This window comes from Equus quagga, chromosome 2 (assembly GCF_021613505.1).
Source record: "Equus quagga isolate Etosha38 chromosome 2, UCLA_HA_Equagga_1.0, whole genome shotgun sequence".
NCBI classification, from domain to species: Eukaryota; Metazoa; Chordata; class Mammalia; order Perissodactyla; family Equidae; genus Equus; species Equus quagga.
Genome location: NC_060268.1, coordinates 177898960 through 177920035, shown reverse-complemented (window position 1 = coordinate 177920035; position 21076 = coordinate 177898960). Strand labels below are relative to the sequence as shown.

Genomic DNA, 21076 nt, shown 5'->3' with positions numbered 1-21076 from the left:
AAAAAATGAAGATGAACGACGGAGTAGAGTATTCCCAGAGTAATATTCAAATAGGACAGGTCTGCCCTCTGCGCTTGGTAGTGCCTCTCCATCACGGCTCCCCATCCCTCTTCCCAATTCTGCTCCCCAAAGGCACAGGTGACTGTCGGGGTCCCCGGTTCCTCCCACATGGAGGGGTCAGTCTCTGACCAGATTCGGCAGTGTCTGCGTCTCAGCGTCTATCTCTCGCTTCTAGCACCTGGAGAACGTCCCCTCCCAGTACCTGACACAGACCGTAATTTGGCAAAGAAGGACACTGAAATACTTGTGGCTGGCATTTCAGGAAAAGTCAGAAGAGTAAGCGCTGCGTCGTCTGGTGTCGCCCACCAAGACGGGGTGGGCGCAGTAACGGGGAGCACCATGTGGGAACGTCGCTCCTGAGAATTTTCACTTCCCAATCTCTGTGCTGTTGTTAGAAAAGCAGCAGACCGTGCATCAACAGAGAAATTCCGGAGTTATGCAGTCAACTTTATGATCTTGCAAGTGGAGAATCAGAGGAGAGAGAAAGCTGCATTCGATCAACTGCTCGCTGGCAGAAGAATCGATTGAGACTCGAAATAAAGAAAAAATGCTAGAGTAGCACCAGCCTGGTAGATTAGAGAAAGAAAACAGGGATTAAAAAGTATGTTAAATATGGTGTGACCCCAAAATACGTGAAGATCTAAGAACATGGAGGAAAGCTCGAGGGTCCTAGGGGAGACATTAATTAGAGTTCAGCTGATTACAGTTTTGCAGAGAAAAAACAGAGAAGGAACATCCTGCGTTACTTCAGAAAGGCTGATCAAAGATGGGCAGGCACGGAAAAACTCTTCTGGAATGGAAAAGAGAGCGGGGAAGCAACAAGTCATCCTTCTTCATTTGAAGCTTGAAGGGGAGAAGATAAGGGGAGAAAAAAAGCATGAAAATCCCAGTAGAAAGGGGGATTAAAGAGGAAACAGCTCTTTAATGGAGGGGATGAAGTGCAACGTGGAAAATAGGCCATAAAAATGAGTTCAGCCGTGGAGTTTATTCTGACTTTGAAAGGACTCCAAGTCAAATGCGAAGTTCAGGCCATAAGTTAATTTTGTGCTGTATCGTATGTCTCCCCAAGATGCTCCGGCTTCATTAGGACGGTTTCAGTGCAAGTTCGTGATTCTCCTTTTGTGTTCTGGTCTCTCATTTATTCTCGCTGCTTTGTGCCTCACCACCCCCCCACCCCCGCTAGTGAGTACCGAAGCCCACAGGCGTCCCCGTGAGTGTCAGCTACTCGTCGATACTGTAGTACACAGATACCAAACTGTCTTGTGGATGGGCAGAGAATTCTGCTCCTGCCTTAACCTGCTGTGTTTTGTCCTTGGGACAAATGGCCAAGCCTGGCACACTCCTGCAGGAGCATCAAAATGGTCATGTCCCCCAGTCCTGATTTTATTCACAAATGCCACATTCCCACCCCCTCCAGCTCTGCGGCCAGACCAGGAGCTCCTCCAGGAAAGAGACTGTCTCTCGCTATTTCTTCTTCTTCTCTTCCTCTGCCCTCTCAGCTCCTGCTCAGATATCTGGCACAAGGAGTCTTGGGGACTCACATTTTGGATTAAGCTGAGAGTTTTCCCATCACCTCTGGCATGATGGTTAAAATTGGGCTCCCTGAGGAGGAGACTTTGAAGACTTCCCATGGTCCCTCAGCTGTAATGGGTAAAACTCCCTCTTACACTCGAGTCTGGCTGACTCCTAGTTCCATATTTGTTCCACTAAGCCTTTTGCACAATTTGGGTCCAACCTTATTTTTCAGCCTCTACCCTGAGAAAACCCTCATTCTGGCCACACAGTTTTCTAGGTGTTTCCAGAACATTCTCCACGCATATGTCTGTCTTTATCCCTGCTGTCCCTCTGCCTGGAACACACTTCTCTCCCCATCTCTCATTTGGCTTTGGAAGGTCCTCTGTCCCACCAAGGCCCAAATCAAACGATGCCTCCTCCATGAAGCCTACCCTAGCCTCCTAACTCCTTGCTGTGCAGCTCGACCCTCCTTCCCCTGTACTGTCATGGACAGCCTTTAGCTTAGAAAGCACAGTTCCTGTCCCGTAGTAGATGTTTCATAAACATTGACTTACATCCCTGTGTTAAGGCACTGGTCCTTCCTTGCCCCATCTACCATTGGTTGCCATACCTTACTCTTCTTCTGCCTACCCTGTTGTAAGGACCTTTAAGATGGGGACACATTCCATATAGCCCCTAGAGCTCTTAGCCCTGGCCTTAGATGTGGGAGACAACATAAAATGCTTTAAAGAAATTCAATTAAAGGGCAGCCCCAGTGGCCTAGTGGTTAAGTTTAGCATGCTCTGCTTCAGTGGCCCGGGTTCAGTTGCCAGGTGTGGACCTACACCACTCATCCGTCAGCGGCCAAGCTGTGGCAGCAGCTCACATACAAAAAGAGGAAGATTGGCAATGGATGTTAGCTCAGGGCGAATCTTCCTCAGCAAAAAAAAATTCAACTAAATAAAAATATTCAGATACGAGGCTATTTGGTACCTGAATAAGTACACACATTACTGTGTCCTTTGAAGTCTTGCCAATATTTTAATTGTGTGATGTAAAGTTTACCACACCAAATTGCCTATAGTGAAGACAAATATAACACAAAATGCAGGAATACTTCTTGCCCCTATAGTATTGAAAAATAGTCAATCAACTTATTTTTCAAAGGGTAGAATTGACAAGTGTTATAGCCCGTGGAATCAGGAATAACCATTATAATGAAAGGAATTGTTTGCAATTTGGCAATCGGTGCAAGCACAAGCATTGTAAAAAAAAAAAAAAAAAAAAAAAAAAAACTGCATCAATGCAGTGTTATTGTTTACAATTTAGCAAACAAGTTAAATTGACTCATTTGAAGAAATTGACCAGAACTCTAGGCTGAGACAAGAATACTCTACCCAGCAAGAATTTCCTTCAGATATGAGGGAGAAATTAAATCTTTTCCAGACAAACAAAAGTTAAGGGAATTTGTAACTAAAAGCCCTCCATTACAAGAAATCCTCAAGAAGGCTCTCATACTTGAAAAAAGAAAAAAGGGAGAAAGGAGACACAATCCACAGACTAGGAAGACCAATGGATAGAACCAGAACAGGATAGCAAATATTCAACTATAGCATTAGGGTAAAGGTAAGGAAACTACCAAAACAAGGACGATCTTAGCACTCTAACTACAAATTAATAAGACGAGTTGGAATAAAAAATGAAAATAATTATTTAGGAGGGGAAGAGCAAAGGGTCTAAATCAGTATTGGTCGAGTAAGTAAGAGACCACCAGAGAATAGACTATATTATACACGAGATTCTAAATACAAACTTCAAGGTAGACACTAAAATAAAGTACAGAACAGAGTCACAAATCATAGATAAGGAAAAATCTAAGAAACCCAGCATAAGAAATTGCAGTATTAAATGGGTAGTCTAAAGCACACAGGAACAGAAACACAGGAAAACAAGATAATGAGCGACAGATTGACAGCATTAAGTCCACATGCATCAATAATCACTCTCAATGTGAACGGATTGAACTCTCCGATAAAAAGACACAGAGTGGCAAAATGGATTAAAGAACAAGATCCAACAATTTGTTGCCTCCAGGAAACACACCTCAGCCCCAAGGACAAACACAGACTCAGGGTGAAGGGGTGGAGGACAATACTTCAAGCAAATGGCAAGGAAAAAAAGGCAGGGGTTGCAATTCTCATATCAGACCAAGTGGATTTCAAAATAAGACAGGTCAAGAGAGACACAGAGGGACAATATATAATGATCAAAGGGACACTTCATCAAGAAGAAATAACGCTTATAAATATCTATGCACCCAACACAGGAGCACCAAGATTCATAAAGCAGACCTAAAGGAAGATGTTAAAAACAACACAATAATAGTAGGGGACCTCAACACCCCACTCACATCAATGGACAGATCATCCAGACAGAAAATCAACAAGGAAATAGTGGAGCTGAATGAAAAACTAAAACAATTGGACTTGATAGACATATATAGATCACTCCACCCTGAAGGAGCTGAATACACATTCTTCTCAAGTGCACATGGAACATTCTCTAGGATAGACCATATGTTGGGAAACAAGGCAAGCCTCTACAAATTTAAAAAAATTGAAATAATAACAAGCATCTTCTCAGATCATAGTGCTATAAGGCTAGAAATTAATTACAAGAAAAAAGCTGAGAAAGGCACAAAGATGTGGAGACTAAACAACACACTACTGAACAAGCAATGGATCATTGAAGAAATTAAAGAAGAACTCTCGGCTGAGAAAGTAAAAAGAGAAAAGGATCTTAGGAGGAGAATAAGGCGGAGGGAGAGGGGCGGGCTGGGCAATGGGCTGCAGCGCCGGCCGTATCTGAGGACGCCGTGCAATCGCCATCCCCCCGGCACCTCGCAGCTCAGCTCCAGTGTTCGCTCACCTGGATGGATGTGGTTTTTCCAGATCTCACAGCTCCACCTAAATGGCCTAGGGCAGAGTGGTCTAAAGGACCCAAAACTCAGGCACATGGAGATGACCTTGCCTTCACTTTCCTGTCCGCTAGACCATGAGTTCCAGGAAGGCAGGGCAGGCCCGACCCAGCACTGCCTAGAACCTGGCACATCACGGGCTCTCAGTAAACACTGGGGGGATAAAGGTGCCTCCCCAAACTGCCAAGTGGTCAGTGAAACTTAATCCCGACCAGTCCAAATTTTTAAAAAATCTTTAAAGAGTAGTAGATGGTATTAAGGAAGAAATTAGCATAGAGTGGAGCTAAAACCAATTTGAACCTGACCTCTGCACTGTGATCAGCTGCTCCCTCAGCTTCTGTCTGCCTCACCTACACTGGCTCCCCTCTGATCCTCTGGCCACGCCGTCTCTGGCCAGGGTTCTGCACTGCTCTCCTCACTCTTCCTCTTCCTCCCATGGAGATATTCATTCAGCCATCCTGTGTAAACATCAGTGGGAGCCACTGCTGGGTTCGCGGCCCGTCCGCACCGTCTCCAAGGCTGCACTGGGCTCCACCCTGAAGGTCAAGTCTCAGCTCTTCTCAGGCCCCCCTCCCTCAAAACTTGAAATGTCCAGATCCAAATTCCTCTGGGTCCCCAGACTGGCGCCCCTCCTGACCTCTTTTCTATTAAAGGTCAGCCCATCTCAGGCTCATAAGCTGGCCCCTGGGGATCTTTGATAACCTCCTCCTGCACCGAGCCCTGCACATGCCCCTTTACAGCATCGCTTCCATCCATCTCTTCTTTCACATTTCGCCGTCACCACCCTGGAGCAAGCCTCACTCCAAGATTTCTAAATTCCTCCCACCCATGCTTCCTGCCTCCACCCTTCCCTTCACAGCCATCTTGCACATTCCAGAAGGTCATGTTTCAAAATTACTGCTCGATCATATCGTAAGTCCTGCCACCCCTCTGCACTCAAAACCACATGGCTCCCAACGGCCAGCACGTCAAAGCTTCTCCTTCACTCACGTGTCTGTTCCACAGTATTCCCACAGACGTGTACTGATCACCTGCTCACGTACTGATGCCATGCTGATCGTGCCAGTCCCGGTGCTGGGGCCGGCAAGACGAAAATAAGTCAGGAAAATACTCCCTGGGTGTGTCAAGCAGCTAGACGTCATTTTAATGTGATGCTGTAAGTGCTATGGAGTAAATGTGCACAAAACCGCACGAGAAACTCAGCAGAAAGCCGTGAATCCCGGGGAATCCTGAAGGAAGGGATGGCTAACCTGGACCTCGAAGTCACGCATCAGCCTAGAAGGTGGTTCCAGCCAAAGGCTGCCCCAGGAGCAGTGGAGGCCTTTAGGTGGGGACACGGAAGAGGAGAATGCAGCGCCAGCCCGGCTTGCATCCCTCAAGGCCGGAGGGATCACCACCACCGGTTACGATAGAGGGAGCAGGTGGATCTGATAAAGGCTGCTGGGATGGAGGTGGGGACAGGCAGAAGAGAGAGGGAACAGCAAGACAAAGTCCCGGCAGGTGGGAATGTGAAGTGTGTGAGGGACAGTATGTTGGTCTGCATGAACAGTGTGTAGATGGATGAGTGGTGAGGCCACCAAGGCAGCCTGAGGCCTAAAGCCAGGGGGAAGGATAGAGGCGGAGACCGGGGCCCACGAGCCTCGCCTGCCATTTCCTGCCCCAAAGTCCCATCCCCCTTCCTTCTCCAACTCTCCCTGTCCATCCGCACGTGTCCTCACGGGTCTGGTGTCTCTGAGCACGCTCTGGCCTCCCCTCACCTGTACTCTTGCTCCTTCGAGGCCACTCATCTGGCCCCCGTGCTCCCCATGTCTTCAAGTGCTCCCATGCTCTAAAACCCCCTTCAAGGTCACCTGCTCCACACGGGCCATTTATCAACGCTTCCTCCATCCACGCTGGGCTGACCACCCGTCCTGTGGGCCGTACTTTGCATTCGGAAGTCAGCTGCCCCCTCCCCGGTCTCAGTCCTTGGTGACTGGGGGGGGTGGGGGGTGGGGCTGAGCATCCGGTGTGGCCAAGGACAGGGGAACAGGCCCGGGAGCCAGGTCCATCTGGGGAATCCTGGCTCTGCCGCTGACCAGCTGTGTGACTGTGTGAGTCTCCTAGGCTGGCCGGACAAGCGACCACACACTGGGTGGCTTACGGCAACAGAAATGTATTCTCTCTCAGCTCTGGAGGCCAGAGGCTGACATGAAGGTGTCAGCAGGGTCGGCTCCTTCTGGAGGCACTGCCTGGGGACCCTTTCCATGCCTCTTTCCTGGTGGCTGCTGGCACTCCGTGGTGTATCTTGGCTTGTAGATGCATCACTCCAGTTTCCACCTCCATCTTCACGTGCCCTCCTCCCTGTGTGGCCCTGCTTCTCCTTTTTCTGTCTCCTATAAGCACACGTCATTGAATTTAGGGCTCACCTGAAAGCCAGGATGATCTCATCCTGAGATCCTGAAAATCACATCTGCAAAGACCTTTGCTCCAAGAGTCGCATTCACGGGTACTGGGGGTTAGGACTTGGACATATCTTTTTGGGGAACACTATTCAACCCACTGCAGTGACCTTGGGCTCTTATCGTTGGCTGCCTACTAGTAAAATGGGCTCATGATACCTGCTTTACAGAATTGCTGTAAATGTTAGAGAAAATCAAGAATTCAAGAGCCCGGCTCGTGGCGGCAGGGCAGGGTAAGGCGTGACTGCTTGTGGGTACAGTTTGTTTTGACGGTGATGAAAATGTTCTGGAATTAGATAGTGGTGATGTTTGCACAACTCAGTGAATATACTACAAACCATTGAATTGCATGCTTTAAAAGAATGAACTCAATGGTATGTGAATCATTTCTCAAAAAAGCTGTTGTTTTGAAAAGGAGCCTGGCTCAGAGTGGTCTCTTCATAAATTGTAGCTGCTATTATTATTACTGATATGACAATAATAACTATTCTTAAAATCCTTTATAATAGTTTAATGTTTTGGGTCTTTTGTCACGCCTCCCGAGCCTGGTTATGGATTACATTTGCAGTGGGAAGCATGGGTGAGACATCTGTGCGTGTTTTGAGGGCGCTAGCCCAGTACTGGCACATAGTAGGGGATCGTGAATATTTGCTTTGATTGTTCATCAATAGTTCACATGGAAGTTACTCATTGAAAATAAACCCTGTGGTGCTTATGTGTTCACTAATATTGCTACCATCACTGTGCATCAATCTTATATGAGGTGGGATGTAACATTTTACCCATGAGCTCCTCCAAAAAAAACCCCTGAAATTAAATTTCATAGGGGCTGGCCCAGTGGCGTAGTGGTTAAGTTCAACACGCTCTGCTTCAGTGGCCCAGGTTTGCAGGTTCAGATCCCTGGTACAGACCTACACCACTCTTCGCACCATGCTGTGGAGATGTCCCATATACAAAATAGAGGAAGATGGGCACAGATGTTAGCTCAGGGCTAATCTTCCTCACCAAAAAAAAAAAAAAATTTCATGCCAACTGCATTTCTAACTTATGATTGGCAGCGTGCTATTGAAACCAAAAGCCTTTTCCCAAGAAAATTCAGTTAGCAATAGAACATGGAACTAGCCCAGATAATTCATATATTCTAATCATTATCTTATTACAAGTAGTCAAAATCCATGTACCACTATCCCACTTGCTTGGGACTAGTAAGAAAAATCATAATAGAAACAACAACATTAAGCTGTGTTATTGCCGGGGACACAACTGCTTTGGAGGTTAAAAACTGAATTTTAAGAAGGACAAAAGCTCATCTTGAGGAAATATAGGTAGGTCTCCTGAGTTTTCTCTTTGATAGCTAACAAAATCAATTTAAAATTTTAATAGATTCCTCTTCATTTCCATTGAAGGAAAAACAACAGGATTTTAACATTTAAAGTCAGCCTGCCTATTTTCAAAGCAGCAGCTCCATTTCTCTCGTCCCTTTCCTTTCGACTTCTGCCTCCATCACTCTCGTCCCTGTTCCAGGCCCCACACCCCTCTCAAAACAGCGCTGGAGGGAGGCAGGAGAGCGTGGGGATTGAGAAGCCTGTGACTTAGACACATGGTCCCAGCTCTGCCTCAAGCCACGTGCATGCCCTTGACAGTGGAGAGAATGGCCAGAGCTGCTGCCTTGTGGAGATCCGATGGGTAATAAATGTAATGGGCACAGCCCAGAGCCTGGATCCTAGGCAGAGCACCATAAGGGATGGTCCTTGTCACCCCCAGCCACCTGTTTCTCTTCTGCTCCCTCCGTTGACCATGCCCAGCTCACTGCCCGAGAACTTGGCCTCACACTCCCTGTGCTGGCCGGTCCAGTATCCTCCCAATTCTCCTCCTCTCCCCGAAGAGAAGATACCCACAGGCTTCAACTTTCCCAAACATTGGAGGCTATCTTCTAACCTTTCTCCCCTACTCCACCAAGGGAAAAAGACTCTCAGTTTCAAAGTCTCCTGGATTTAAATTCCATACTCTGAGATACTTCCAACTCCAAGTTTACAACTGAATATCTATGACATTCGACTTTAGTTACATTCGCTTATCTAGTGTGGGGCCAGTAAGGACTGTGAGAACATCAAAACTTTACATCTTAGAAACCCTGAATCCTTGAATTTTGTGTCCACTGTGGTTTCCAGCAATCTCTAGAGCTAAATGATTAATTATACCCAAGACAGTCCAAAGCAATTATTTAATTAAGCTGTATTATAGGCTGCCAATTGTTTGGAGTAAAAGGAAAGGCTTCACCCCATTTTCTCAACATCTGGCCTTTGGATGACTTAAAAGATAAAAGGAGATATGGGAACATTTTTATGACTAAGTAACAATTTCTAGAAATTTTCCATTAAGTAGAAAAACTTTTTTGGTAATTTGCTTCTCCTGATTAGAACTGGGTGACATGTTTTACTGTAAGTATTCAGCTTACTTAAATCCAGTGCAAAATAGACAATGTTGCAGTACAAAATGAAACGTTGGTGTCATTTGCTTTTTAGGGAGGGAAAGTCTGCTCTAGCAAACCTGTATTTTCCCTTCAAGTGTGTTCATTTTCCCCTTTACCCCCCTTTTAAAAAAAGTTCTCTTTCTTAATTTAGGCTTTTTTTAAATCAACTTTAATAAACTAAAATTCCCTATTAGCCATCCTAAGCTTAGAAATCTAAGTTTTATTTTAGAGAACTTTTCAAGCAAGGAGATACAAGCCACCCCACAGAGTTGATGACCAAAGTCATGTCTGTGTGATCTACTTGGAGACACACAGAGACACTAGTTGGGGCGTGAGGGGGTGGGAGGCGGGGAACACAAGAGGATGGCTATATATGATGATTTTTAATCAATCTGTGGGATTTAAAAATAGCCAAAAATTCTTCAGTTACTCCAAATCACATTGGCTCCTCCTATTTCTGAACAGGTAAATGTTATGAGTGTTGGTAACACACAGCTTAGCTCTCCAGTGGTTTCAGATCGTCCCATGTGTCTTGGTCTATCTTCTCCATCAGGCTGTAAGTGTCCCGGGCATGATGTCCGTTTCCCCCACCATCTATAATGCTTCCTAAAGCGGGATGGTTGGAGTAAACCAGCTGAATAATAATGAATTGATTAGTGTGTATTTGTTCACTGGTTGTGTTCAAAATAAATATTTGACTAGTTCAGACCTCATCTTTCCATACTGTTTGAGTATTGAAATACTGTCATTCTTTTAAAATCTAAGAATGTCTAAGTAGTCACCTATAAATGGACCATCAATAAGCATAGGATGAGTGAATGACTGGACAAATAATGACCAATAATGAATGGCCTCAGAGCACCTTACAAGGTCCCTCCTTTGGAGGCAAGCTCAAATTGTCTGAAGGAAACTGATGGAGCACCCAACTTTTTCAGCTATTTCTTAAGGATTAAAGTATACTCAAATCCTTGGGTTGATGAAGTATAAATCATGTGTTACAACTACCGCCCTAAACCATGGATTTCATCTATAGTCCTGAATGTCCTGAAATTATCTGCAAAATATTGTGGATATATGTGAATGCAAATCATTCTGGGGAGAGTATAAGGATGTTCATGTCTCAAAAAAGGCTCAGAGTCACCGTGTTAGAAGTGTCTGTTTACAATCAGATGAGTTTTGCATGGAAATTTTATGCATTTCTATGGTGGAGAGATTGTGATCGCTTTGCTAAATAATGGAAGTTGCTAGATGTGTGGGAAGTCTTTGAGCTGCCAGTTTAATATTACCCAACTTGCCATTTCTCTAAAGCAAATCCTTCTTTCAACATCAGGAAGAGCCTTTTAAATTAAAATACTGACATTACTCATTTCCAGGAGGCAGGACCCAGCTTCAGCTCTGTCCTGTTCCAGAAGGTCAGACATGCATTGTGGTCCATGGCCTAATGCCACCTTCTGTCTCTGCAAGTTAGAATGTTTAGCAAATGTGTCCAATTTTTAAAAGAACTTATACTTTTATTCCCAGACCTAAATCTTAGCACAAAAGGTTCTTGTTTAGTTATTGTCATTTCCAGAAGTATATTTATCTTAATGATGCTGTATTTCACATCGGGGAGCCACGAGTGGCCAGTATGTGGGCAGATGTGTTAACAAAGCATAGAACCTTCCTGAAGTTGTCAGTCTTTAGAATAACCACATTAACAGAAACCTGGTCCATGGATCTACCCTTGTCAATAACAAAGCCATTGCCATTCAAGCCCTGACTAGTGACCTCTGCGGGGCTAAAAGTATCAACGAGTTGACACAGCAGCCCTGAGAAGTAATTATTATTATCTCATTGCCCAAGCGATGAAAGCAAAGTTCAAAGAGGCCAAGGTCACACAGCTAGTAAGTGGCAGGGCTGGAACTTGAACCAGATGGCCGGACTCCAAAGGCTACCTTCTCCGACGTCTCTCAATCGTGTCCTTCACCCCTATAAGGAGCGTCCACCTTTAGCCAAGTCAGGCTCCCCGCAGACCTCGCCTTCAAGCAGAAGTTCTAATGCTCTGTGCACTTACATTGGTTCCTTTAGTCACATATCTCCCACAAATTAAATAAGTAAATACAAAAAAAGAAAAAGCAAGTAAGTTTATATGCAACCTTACATCAGAATCCTTTCAAATATTTAGGAAATATAGTTGATCAGGATGAATCATTCAGATGTAGGATTTCCCGTCTGAATGGTGTCTGCTAATTCAGATATAGTTATGTTCTAAGCAGGTGAACCAGCTTTTTTCTCAACTCTTCTTCCCAGCAATATATCTTTGAGAAGTTTAAAAAATAAAGACTAAATGCAGTCTATTCTTTACCATGAAATTCTGAAACAAGAGATTTCTCAGACTTGTTAAAAGATTTGCAAAATGAATCAGTGCAAACATATGACACAGAAATGCCCTTTCCGATTAAAATTTGAGAATGTAAATAAATTGGTATTTCTCTCTTCATTCTCTCTCTCCTTAAGAACTGGGTCTCAGCCATACAGAAGAAGCTGCCCTTAAAAATTATATATTTTTTCTTATTTCTTTCAACAGGGGACTTATTACGTTTGAAAATAAAACCTACATCTTAGAACCAATGAAAAATGCAACCAATAGATACCAGCTCTTCCCAGCGGAGACCCTGAAGGGCGTCTGGGGGTCGTGTGGATCACATCACAACACGTCGGGGCTCGCTGCGGATAACAGGCTCCCACCACCCTCCCAGAGGCGGGCAAGAAGGGTAGGAGGGAAACCCAATGTTGTGTTTTCGGAGAGCTGGGCGCTCCAGCTAGGGACACCCACTGCTAGGACATCTGGAGAAATTCCACCATCTGGATGTTGTATCTGCGGGGTGGAATCACCCAGTTTATCTGGAGTGGTTGATATCATGTGGGCAGAGCATAATCAAATATGGGACTCTCCATCATTGTCTTGCAAGTGTTGGCCTCACCCTCAAACTGTGCCGAGTGAAGTCGGGCTCAAAGGTCGACAAACTCACCATTGATAATGTCTTCGGTGAGAACCTACTGTGGGCCAAGGCCCAGGGCTACGCCCTACCATGGTAAACAAGACAAGAATGGACCCTCCCCCGCTCTCAGGCAGCTCTCCTTCTTCGGGAGGAGAAAGACAATAATGGAGTTTCTTCATTCACAAGTCTGCTTTACAATTAGGGTCTTCATCACGATTTGCAGACTGTCCCCAGCCTTTGCCTGCCTGCCTGTGCAGAAGTGAACTGAGTCTCTCCACACAGTGTGTTGCTAAGGGGTGTTGCTTCCCCAGTCCATGCTGCAGATGCTGTCCTACTTACCGCCTGTGACTGTCCAAGTGGTCTGTGTTTTCTCACTGCCTGCCCCTGGGTCTGCTCATCAAAGGTCTTCTCTTCTACTCCAGAACTGGGAAGACTAGTTGCCTCATAGAGTCTGGGCTACAGCTCTCTCCCCGCCAGGTGGACAGAAACACGGGGCCCTGACACCCCAGGGTGCAACACTGTGAAACCTCTGCCCCAAATGTCTGGCTGACCCTTTTACACCCAGTGTTATGTGGGCTCCCTAGGCCGCAGCAGAACCCTCCTAAAAAGGAGTGAGGGCAGCCATTCCCCACATTTGGCTGGAGGCCCTGAATTTAAACACCTACAACCAGATAGGAACTTACCAGTAATTTCCTGATTCTTCATCTCTGGCTTTCCTCTTCCTCTATTAAGAAGAAATCAAGAATTCATAGATATGGCATCACTTGTGCTTTCATTTGACAGTCTAGGGACACGATCAAAGTTCCACTTGACACACATTGTCTTTCCTGACTTTAAGTGTTACGCTGCTTAACATTCAACATTTTATAAATACTATTCCTCTTTGTTCATTCCTAATCATTTTTCTAAATTTAAATAGTAAACAGTATCCTAAACAATTTCTTCCCATTCCTAAAATTTCCCCCATACCTGTGGATAGGTTGTGGTCCCCTCACCTGCTCTTAACGGAACCATTTCGGGACTTTTCATTGTAATTTTTACGTTCATTCTTTCCATCCTGGAGTCCTGCCTGTATGACCCTAACTTCCTCTGTTTGTTGACATGTTCCCAAGATGTTCAATGGCAGGTGCTCAGAACCTGTTTTTCTTTCTGTTCCGCATCACGCCGGAGGGAAATAACACCCCATCAGAGACTGTGGCTCACTTTGACATTGACGCTCACTGGAGGAGACAGAGTCTGAACCCCAGGGAGCAGAGTTGGAAGAGCGCTCCCCCCACCCCACCACCCACCCTAGCAGCTCAAGCGAGTTATCACTGTGCCTTTCTCTCCCCATCCCCCATCTTAGAGGGACAGGTCTAAGAGCTAGAATAGCAAAGACCAGCCTCTGTGGTCCCGGGGCATGTTTATTTTACTCTTCAAACTCTCTTCCTTTGATTCCAGACCCCGGATGAGCTGGGATTGAGCTGTCGCCCTTCCCGTCATAAACAAGGGGAACATTTGCATTTTGTTTTCCAGGCGCTTTGCCTTGAGTACCTTGTTGAATACGCATCACCCATGTTAGGAGATTTATAACCTGACAGTTTAAATGACGCTCAGATATGTTTGCCATTGCATTTAGAAGTACGAGCGTGCTCTGTACTTCCCAGCCCTATTTTAATTCTTTAACTAGGCTTACAGCTCTCTAGAACTATGATTGGCACAGTAATTTCCAGTCCTTTTGACTTGGAGAGAGATGGGGCAAACCTGAATAACAATGTTGTTTTGTTAATAATGCATATTGAAGGGTAAATGAACCTTTTCATTGAAAAGGGAAGGCCTCCAACTCAGTTCAACTCTGTTATCAACATTTCTCACTAGAAATAGTTGTGGATTGTTTTTACGGCAACGTCCTTGACTTAAAGCACATCTATATGGTGAAAGCGATACAAAAAATTACTTGCAAATAAGCGGCATACTTGGGAATTGAAATTATACGCAAGCTAGTCTGGGGCAGCACCTTTGGTAAATATGAAAGGGTCACATTCGACTTCTATGCCGCTTACCCGCATCACTTACTCTGCCTTTATTTTACACTCGAAAACCAAGGTAACCGCAGCTAACTCATCTTGTTAATGCAGCACAGCAACTGGGTTTGCTTTCTGCCGGCATTTTTGGGCCCCTACTAAATGTTAACTGTTGCAAAGATTGGTGCACAGGCTGAGATTTTTCTGCAGCTGTTAGCGTTTTTCTTCCCAGAGCAGCAGGAATAAATCTGCACTCAGGCTGTGCACCGGCTATAATATAAGCTTGAGCTATTGTTTGTCATTTTTACAAGGCTCTACATTAGATTTTAGTGAGAACCCAAGTTGCTTCTGGAAGGGAGCCCACAGACGGAGAGCATCCCATTCAGGGCTCTCCTCTGCAGGTTTGTGAGTCCAGCCTGAAGAGTCCTTGCCGCTCAGCTCTGCTGGGACATGCTCCTTTCCTCTCCATCAGCTACGCATTCAAGAGCGCCAGCTCATCGTAACATTGGCCTTGAGCAAGCTGTAGGGAAGGCCACGGCTGGGTACATCCACTGCTGGGAAAAATCACGTAATACATCCCAAAGGCAAAGGTGAATTATGTTTGAATTATCCTCTCTTTGGGGATCACCTGTGCTCCTGTTCCCCTCCGTTAGTATGGATAATTATGAGTTAAATGTAAAAGTTGACGCCTTCTCTAGAAAGCAGGTTTTGCTTGGCCTACTGAGTACAAGAAGGACAGCCCATCATGGAGACACTACTGTGTTCCCTCAAATGCAGCCATCCTGAGCTGGACCAGTGCCATTGCTTTTGGGTTTCTAGACAACCTGTCATATTTCTTTAATAGAAGCCCTAGTAGTGGTGGTGGTAGTAATAATGATAATATATGTTATATGTAGAGCCAAATAATAGTTCAATATCAGGAACTGGCCACAACTGTTTGAAGACTCATTAGTTATAGCAGGCCTAGTTAATTTCTCTCTAACGTAAGCATCCTCACTTCCGTAGCTCCTCTAAGAGACCAGAGGAAGTTCCCTTACTGCCTTAATGGTTCTTAAAGCTTGGCGGTGGATGACAGCCAGCACCACTGTTGCTTCCTTGGCCCTGGGCTCTGAGCGTCTGTCAGTGTGAGCTGAGGCTCCCACATCTCCAGGTGTGGATTCCTATGGAGACTTGAATTGATTAAAACTCTGGATAAATAAATAACAGATCTCACTTGTGCCATTGGTGTTTTGGACTCAATTCCAGTACTGCACATTTGTCCCCATTAACATTCAGTTCATCAGATTCAGCCCATTCTCCCAGCTTATTGTCTCTTTTGCTTGTTAGTCCTGCGGCCTGTATATTAGCCAGGCCCCAGAGGCCGCAGCCCACGCACATACAAGGGGAATGTGCTTCAGCCCCATACAAGTCATGGGTAAGGATGGTGGAAACCAGGGCTCAGCTTATAAATATTCATAAAGTGGCCTTAGAGTCAAGACCTGGAGGCTCGCTGGAGCCAACAGAGATCCTTCCTTACTCAGAGGCAGATAAACCAAACTTTGGACTCGTTTAGTTTGCCGGTCTTGCCGTCTGTGGAAACACTGGCCCTGGTTCCGTGGTGGTGGTTCTTTGTTGTTTGGTTGTGTCACACCTGAATCAAACTGTTTGCCAGTCTCCATCCTTACTGCCCCAAACTCGTCTGGCTCTCACCTGCACTCTGGGCTTCCTCTCTTGCCTCCCTATAACCCATTCTCCTCCAGCAGCCAGAGTGATATTGAAAAACATCACATTCAAGGGCTCCCCATTGCTCTTAGACTATTAGACTGCCATTCAACCTGCTTGCCACGGCCCTGCCCCCTGCCCACATCTTCAGCCTTATCTCATCCACACTCTACTGACTCCTGACTCACTACACTATGGCCATTCTGCCTGTTGCTATGACACTCCAAGTCCTCCCCAGACTCAGGACTTCTGCTGTTGCTGTTCCGTCTACTTGAAACACCATTCCTGCCACACTTTCTGCACATACCTGCTTCTCATCCTCAGGTCTCAGCCAGCTTAGTCCCCCTCCCCCCTTGTTTCCGTCATTGCAGAACCCTGTTTCTTTCCTTTATTGCAGTTTTCACAGACTGTGCTTTATTTTTGTTAACTCTTTATTGTCACCTCTTTTCCCACCTCCCTTCTAGAGTGTGAGCTTCGTGAAGGCATATCTTGGGTTTCTTGTCCATTGCTTTATCCCCAACACCCAAGATAGTGCCGAGCATATGGAGAGCTCCCAGCAGATATATGTGGGATGAATGAATGATACACATGTGAATGGCCCCTATCAAGAAAGAGTTATAATGAGGATGCTTGTGACCCTAATCTCAACTTGCTTTTCTAACTTGAGTTGAATTCCCGGTGCCAGAGTTCTAGTGGCAGCGTGTTTGAGGGATAATCTGCCTCTGGGGACTTGTCTGTGATGACTTCAAGAGGCCCAGGATCTGGTTCCCTCCTGAGCAAGGCTCCAAGAACGCCTCAGTCTCCACCTTGCAGCAGAGCCCGCGGGACCGTTCTCAGAGGCTTATGTTCCTATCCATTTGGGGAAGGGCTTTTGTTTATAACCCAAAAAATGAAAGTTCAATCAAGCAACCAGTTTCAAACGTTGCTCTGCATATCAAAAATTTTAAACAGGATTTTTTTTTAAAAAAACTGGACAGCCCAGCTCGGTGGAACTCATGTGGAGGTAATTTAAGGCCCTCTGTGGGTGCAGCGCATGGGAGAGTGAACTTTCGCAGCCATGAGCAGGCCACTCCCCCATGGCTTTTTATTACTATGTGGTTTGGTTTCTCTCTGAGCTTGCAGTTCTCTGAATTCACGAAAAAATTGGGCCTTCTCTGAAAACTGCAGAGACAGGAAAATCGTGATCATGTGTTTGTTTTCATTATCTGAAACTGTGTATTTTCTAAATGATGAACCAAGGCCACTTGGTAATATCCCCTGGTTGTTTATTTCATCCTTTTGCAGTCTGGAAGGTGTAAACGTCTAAACAACCAGGGCCCCTTCTGAATTTTTCAATGGGAGATTAATTTATTTTTTCATTTACAGAGCTCTATTTTCTTCTGTACGATTAGCTGAATCTGTTAATGGTTAATCAGGGCACTGTGGGGAAAAAAAAGAGACTTCCGCTTGTTTCACACCTCAGTTGGGAAAAGGGGCAAGATCTTCACACTTCCAGAAGGTGTCTCATTTTGTGTATACCAGTGGGTACCACTGGGGCTAATCTGTTTTCCTTTATAAGGACTTAGTTATCACCATAAAGCACGCCTACAACATATAGTTACAAAGCTTGACTTTCTTCTCTTGTAATGTTGTAAAAGTAGGAGAAATGATACCTTTCACGGTGCTTTGTTTTCCCTTCCTCCATAAGGTTTCCAGATTTCTTTAGGGATACCTAAATTCATGAATCAGCTGCACAGCTGGGCGGCAGGAGGAACACTGCTATGATACAAACATTTTTCTTGTAAAAATCTGTTTGGAAGATCCCGGACTGATGGGGATTTGTTTTATAAAAGATGTTTCCCTCAGGATTATGTGACTGCAATCAAAGCACGCCTTGGTCATTTTTGCTTTTGTCTGGAAGCCTGGTTACGGCCGGCAAGGTTTACGCGTTAAGCAGTGTGTGTAGCTGACTCATAAACCAGCAGGCTCTGTCAGAGGACCGAGACCCGCTCGACCCTGTTCCCTCCGCCGACATTTGATTGCAGAAACAGGAGGCTTTGTTGTTCTGTTTTTAATGTTTGCGTTTAGAGACCACCCTCCATGAATTGCTCTCATTCTCCTAAAAATGCCTTTGGGATTCTCCCAGTAATTCAAGAAAGAGTGCAAATGTTTCCTGAGGAAACTTGATTAAAACGTAACCCACTTCAGAGGCTGCCTTTATGTGACAGGGAGTTCATGCTTCTGGGGCCTGACCCTTCTCCCGGCCCCACCCCTTTATATATAATTTCCATGTTCTTCTTAACTATTTCCCTCTTACAAAATCCCTTTTTGCCCGTGGCCTATTTCAGTCTTTTTTTTCTTGACATTGTTTCTTTCTGTTCTCTTTCTTTTGTTCCTTTCTGGTTTTCCTCCTAGCACCTCCTTCTTGCCTGGCTCTGTTCTCTGTAATATCAGCCTGGCTGTTCCCTGTTCTCCAGACCACCCGTCTTCCATTGCTTCTGACCAGCTTTTTAAATGATCATCTGCAAGATATAAGCTCCCTGGAATGGACTGCTCACTGTTTTCCCAGAAATGTTATGCAGTTCCTGCTCAAAATAGGTTCTTCTCCGTTTTCTCAAATCACAAAACTGGACCATAACGGTGAAGGGAACGCCCATGAGACCCTGAACGCCATCATCCTCTGTAGTGATCTTCAAACGTACTGGATACGGCCCGAAACGAGCGGCCACTGCCTGGCTCCCATTCCAGACAGAGCCTTGGATTTGCTCCTTGATGCTGAGTTCTGTTTAAGTTTTGTTTAATAGTGGCTTTAACTTGTTCTGATCCTACAGTCAATGATTCAGCAGAAAGATCAGATTCCTTTTCAAGGGTTTCCCAGATGGAAATGGAAACTGGTCCCTCACCTTGAGAAAGTTTTACAGAGGTTGTTGGGGTTGGAGGTGAACTTATGGATGGAACGGAGGGGTGGGAGCTGGGGGGACGGTGAGGACAGAGGCTCGCCTTAGTTAAAATGTTTGGGTCGAGAGAGATTGACAGTGTTCTGGAAGCCCCAGAAAGACAGTAAGCGAAATTAAATCCGTGTTTCCTTTTGACAGCATAAAAGAGAGACCCTCAAGATGACCAAGTACGTCGAGCTGGTTATTGTAGCAGACAACCGGGAGGTGAGAACTGTTTGAAATTTCTCGGTACAGTTGGTTAAAAAGAAGAAAACAGGGCAAAGAAAATTTTTAGCAAATTATTACGTGCTTTAATTGACCTCATTTTCTATAAGCCCTTAAAAGCATTGTAAACAACCCATTTAAAAAGTGATCTTCTGATATTATAAAGTATAAATATTAAAAATGTATCTGCTATTACAAAATAATTGCAAGAACTGCAGAAAAAACAGAGTTGCTCTGTAGCTAAGCTCTCCAAGAGGGAGGATTGTTTGGGAGAAATGGCAGATGGCTTTTGATTGTATTCTAAAACATTTGGGGGGAACTTAGTTTAAAACTGTCCAATATGTCCTGAACCAAATGAGTGAGTGAATGAAGGCTGTAGAGACACTGCAGAAAAAACCTACCTTCTGACGTGTGGCTTGAGGCTGTGTTAGGTTTTTCTTTTAATTCATTTTTATTTAGCTTTCTTTAGATGATCTTCTCTGTATTCCTTCCTTGCCTCTACTACATGTTATGAATTAGGTGACATTTTCTGGTAGATTCACTCCGCACATATGAATGAAACAGGCTTGACCATTTCTCAGAAAACAGTTCCCATTCTGGAGGTCAGATTAGAAGGCAGAAGGGGGAATTTATTAACTTTTTAATCCATTCTCCTCTGTGTTGTTTGACTTGTTGCCATGGGCTTCTTTTACTTTTGCTATTTAATTTTTAAAAACAAATAAGAAATTTCTGAGGAAGTTAAAATCTAGTTGATGATATGAAAAATGGCTTTGGACTGCCTTCTGGTTGTCTGTTTTCTCTTTGCCAAAACATGTCACTGCCTCCATCATTTATGAGGCTGGAAAACTCACAGAAGTTACTGTCTTGTGAGCGCTTGGCTTGGGTGAATTTCAGGGAGTTTCAGAACGTCCCTAGACGGGGAAATGACTGGACAGGAGGGGAACTCGCTTCACGTAAACCAGGGAGGGTCCCGAGTGGTTTATAAAGCCCCAGACTTCACATTTCCAGGAGCTGGGAAGATGAGATTTGATTGCTATTCTTGCTGTTATTAATGCTGACATTTAAAATTATTAAGTTTCAGAGGCAAGGAAAAGATCTGGAGAAAGTTAAGCAGCGATTAATAGAGATCGCTAATCACGTTGACAAGGTAAGTTCTTTTGCAGGTAATTAAATCACTCAAATCACGTAAATGTTTGGAAATGAGGGGGAGGGAATGAAGCACACCTCATCTGACTTAGTTAGCCTGCAGACCCAGTTCGGCCTCGGGTCCTCGGCTGAAATGCGGTCTTGCGCTTCCTCTGAGCACGGTATTCCCAGGCCTGGAGCAGCTGCGGGAGATGCCAACCCCACTCTGTGCGGACTGCGGTGGCCTCGATGCTTCTCCCTCCAGGATCTCTTCTGACCAGGCAAGGGTCCAGTCTGAGGGGATCTTGGACTCCCCATTTAGATCCAAACCCCTATAGGATGTATCCAACCCTTATGAGAACTCCCAAGAGGGCCTCTTCCCAGCTCTCCCTGGGTGGATCCCACAGGTCCCCTGAGGACAGGTTCTCATTTATATGTCCCTTATAAGGCCTCCACAGTCCTGGGACACAGAAACTGACTTTCAGCTCAATCAGCTCTTGGAAAATCCCTCACTGAGAGCTAGGAGGTGGGGAGTTCGCCCTTGACAAAGGTGGTTTCAGAGCTGGAAGAGACCCTGGAAGTCTGTCTAATCCTGGGAGTGTGTGCTCACCAACGCTCCCTATACTACCTGTTCACGAGGAGATGGTGAAACAGTCTATGCTACCAGCCCTTCAGCAACACGCC

At 45.2% G+C, this 21076-nt stretch overlaps 1 protein-coding gene across 1 annotated transcript in view; it reads left to right on the top strand.

The window, feature by feature from the left end:
- The window catches only part of ADAM12 (ADAM metallopeptidase domain 12), a 334852-nt gene that overhangs the window by 222990 nt on the left and 90786 nt on the right, over positions 1-21076 (top strand). Inside the window, exons 6-8 of the mRNA XM_046654059.1 lie at positions 12009-12195; positions 19202-19267; positions 20343-20414. Of these exons, the coding sequence (XP_046510015.1) occupies positions 12009-12195; positions 19202-19267; positions 20343-20414 (325 nt within the window). The remainder of the gene's footprint in view (positions 1-12008; positions 12196-19201; positions 19268-20342; positions 20415-21076) is intronic.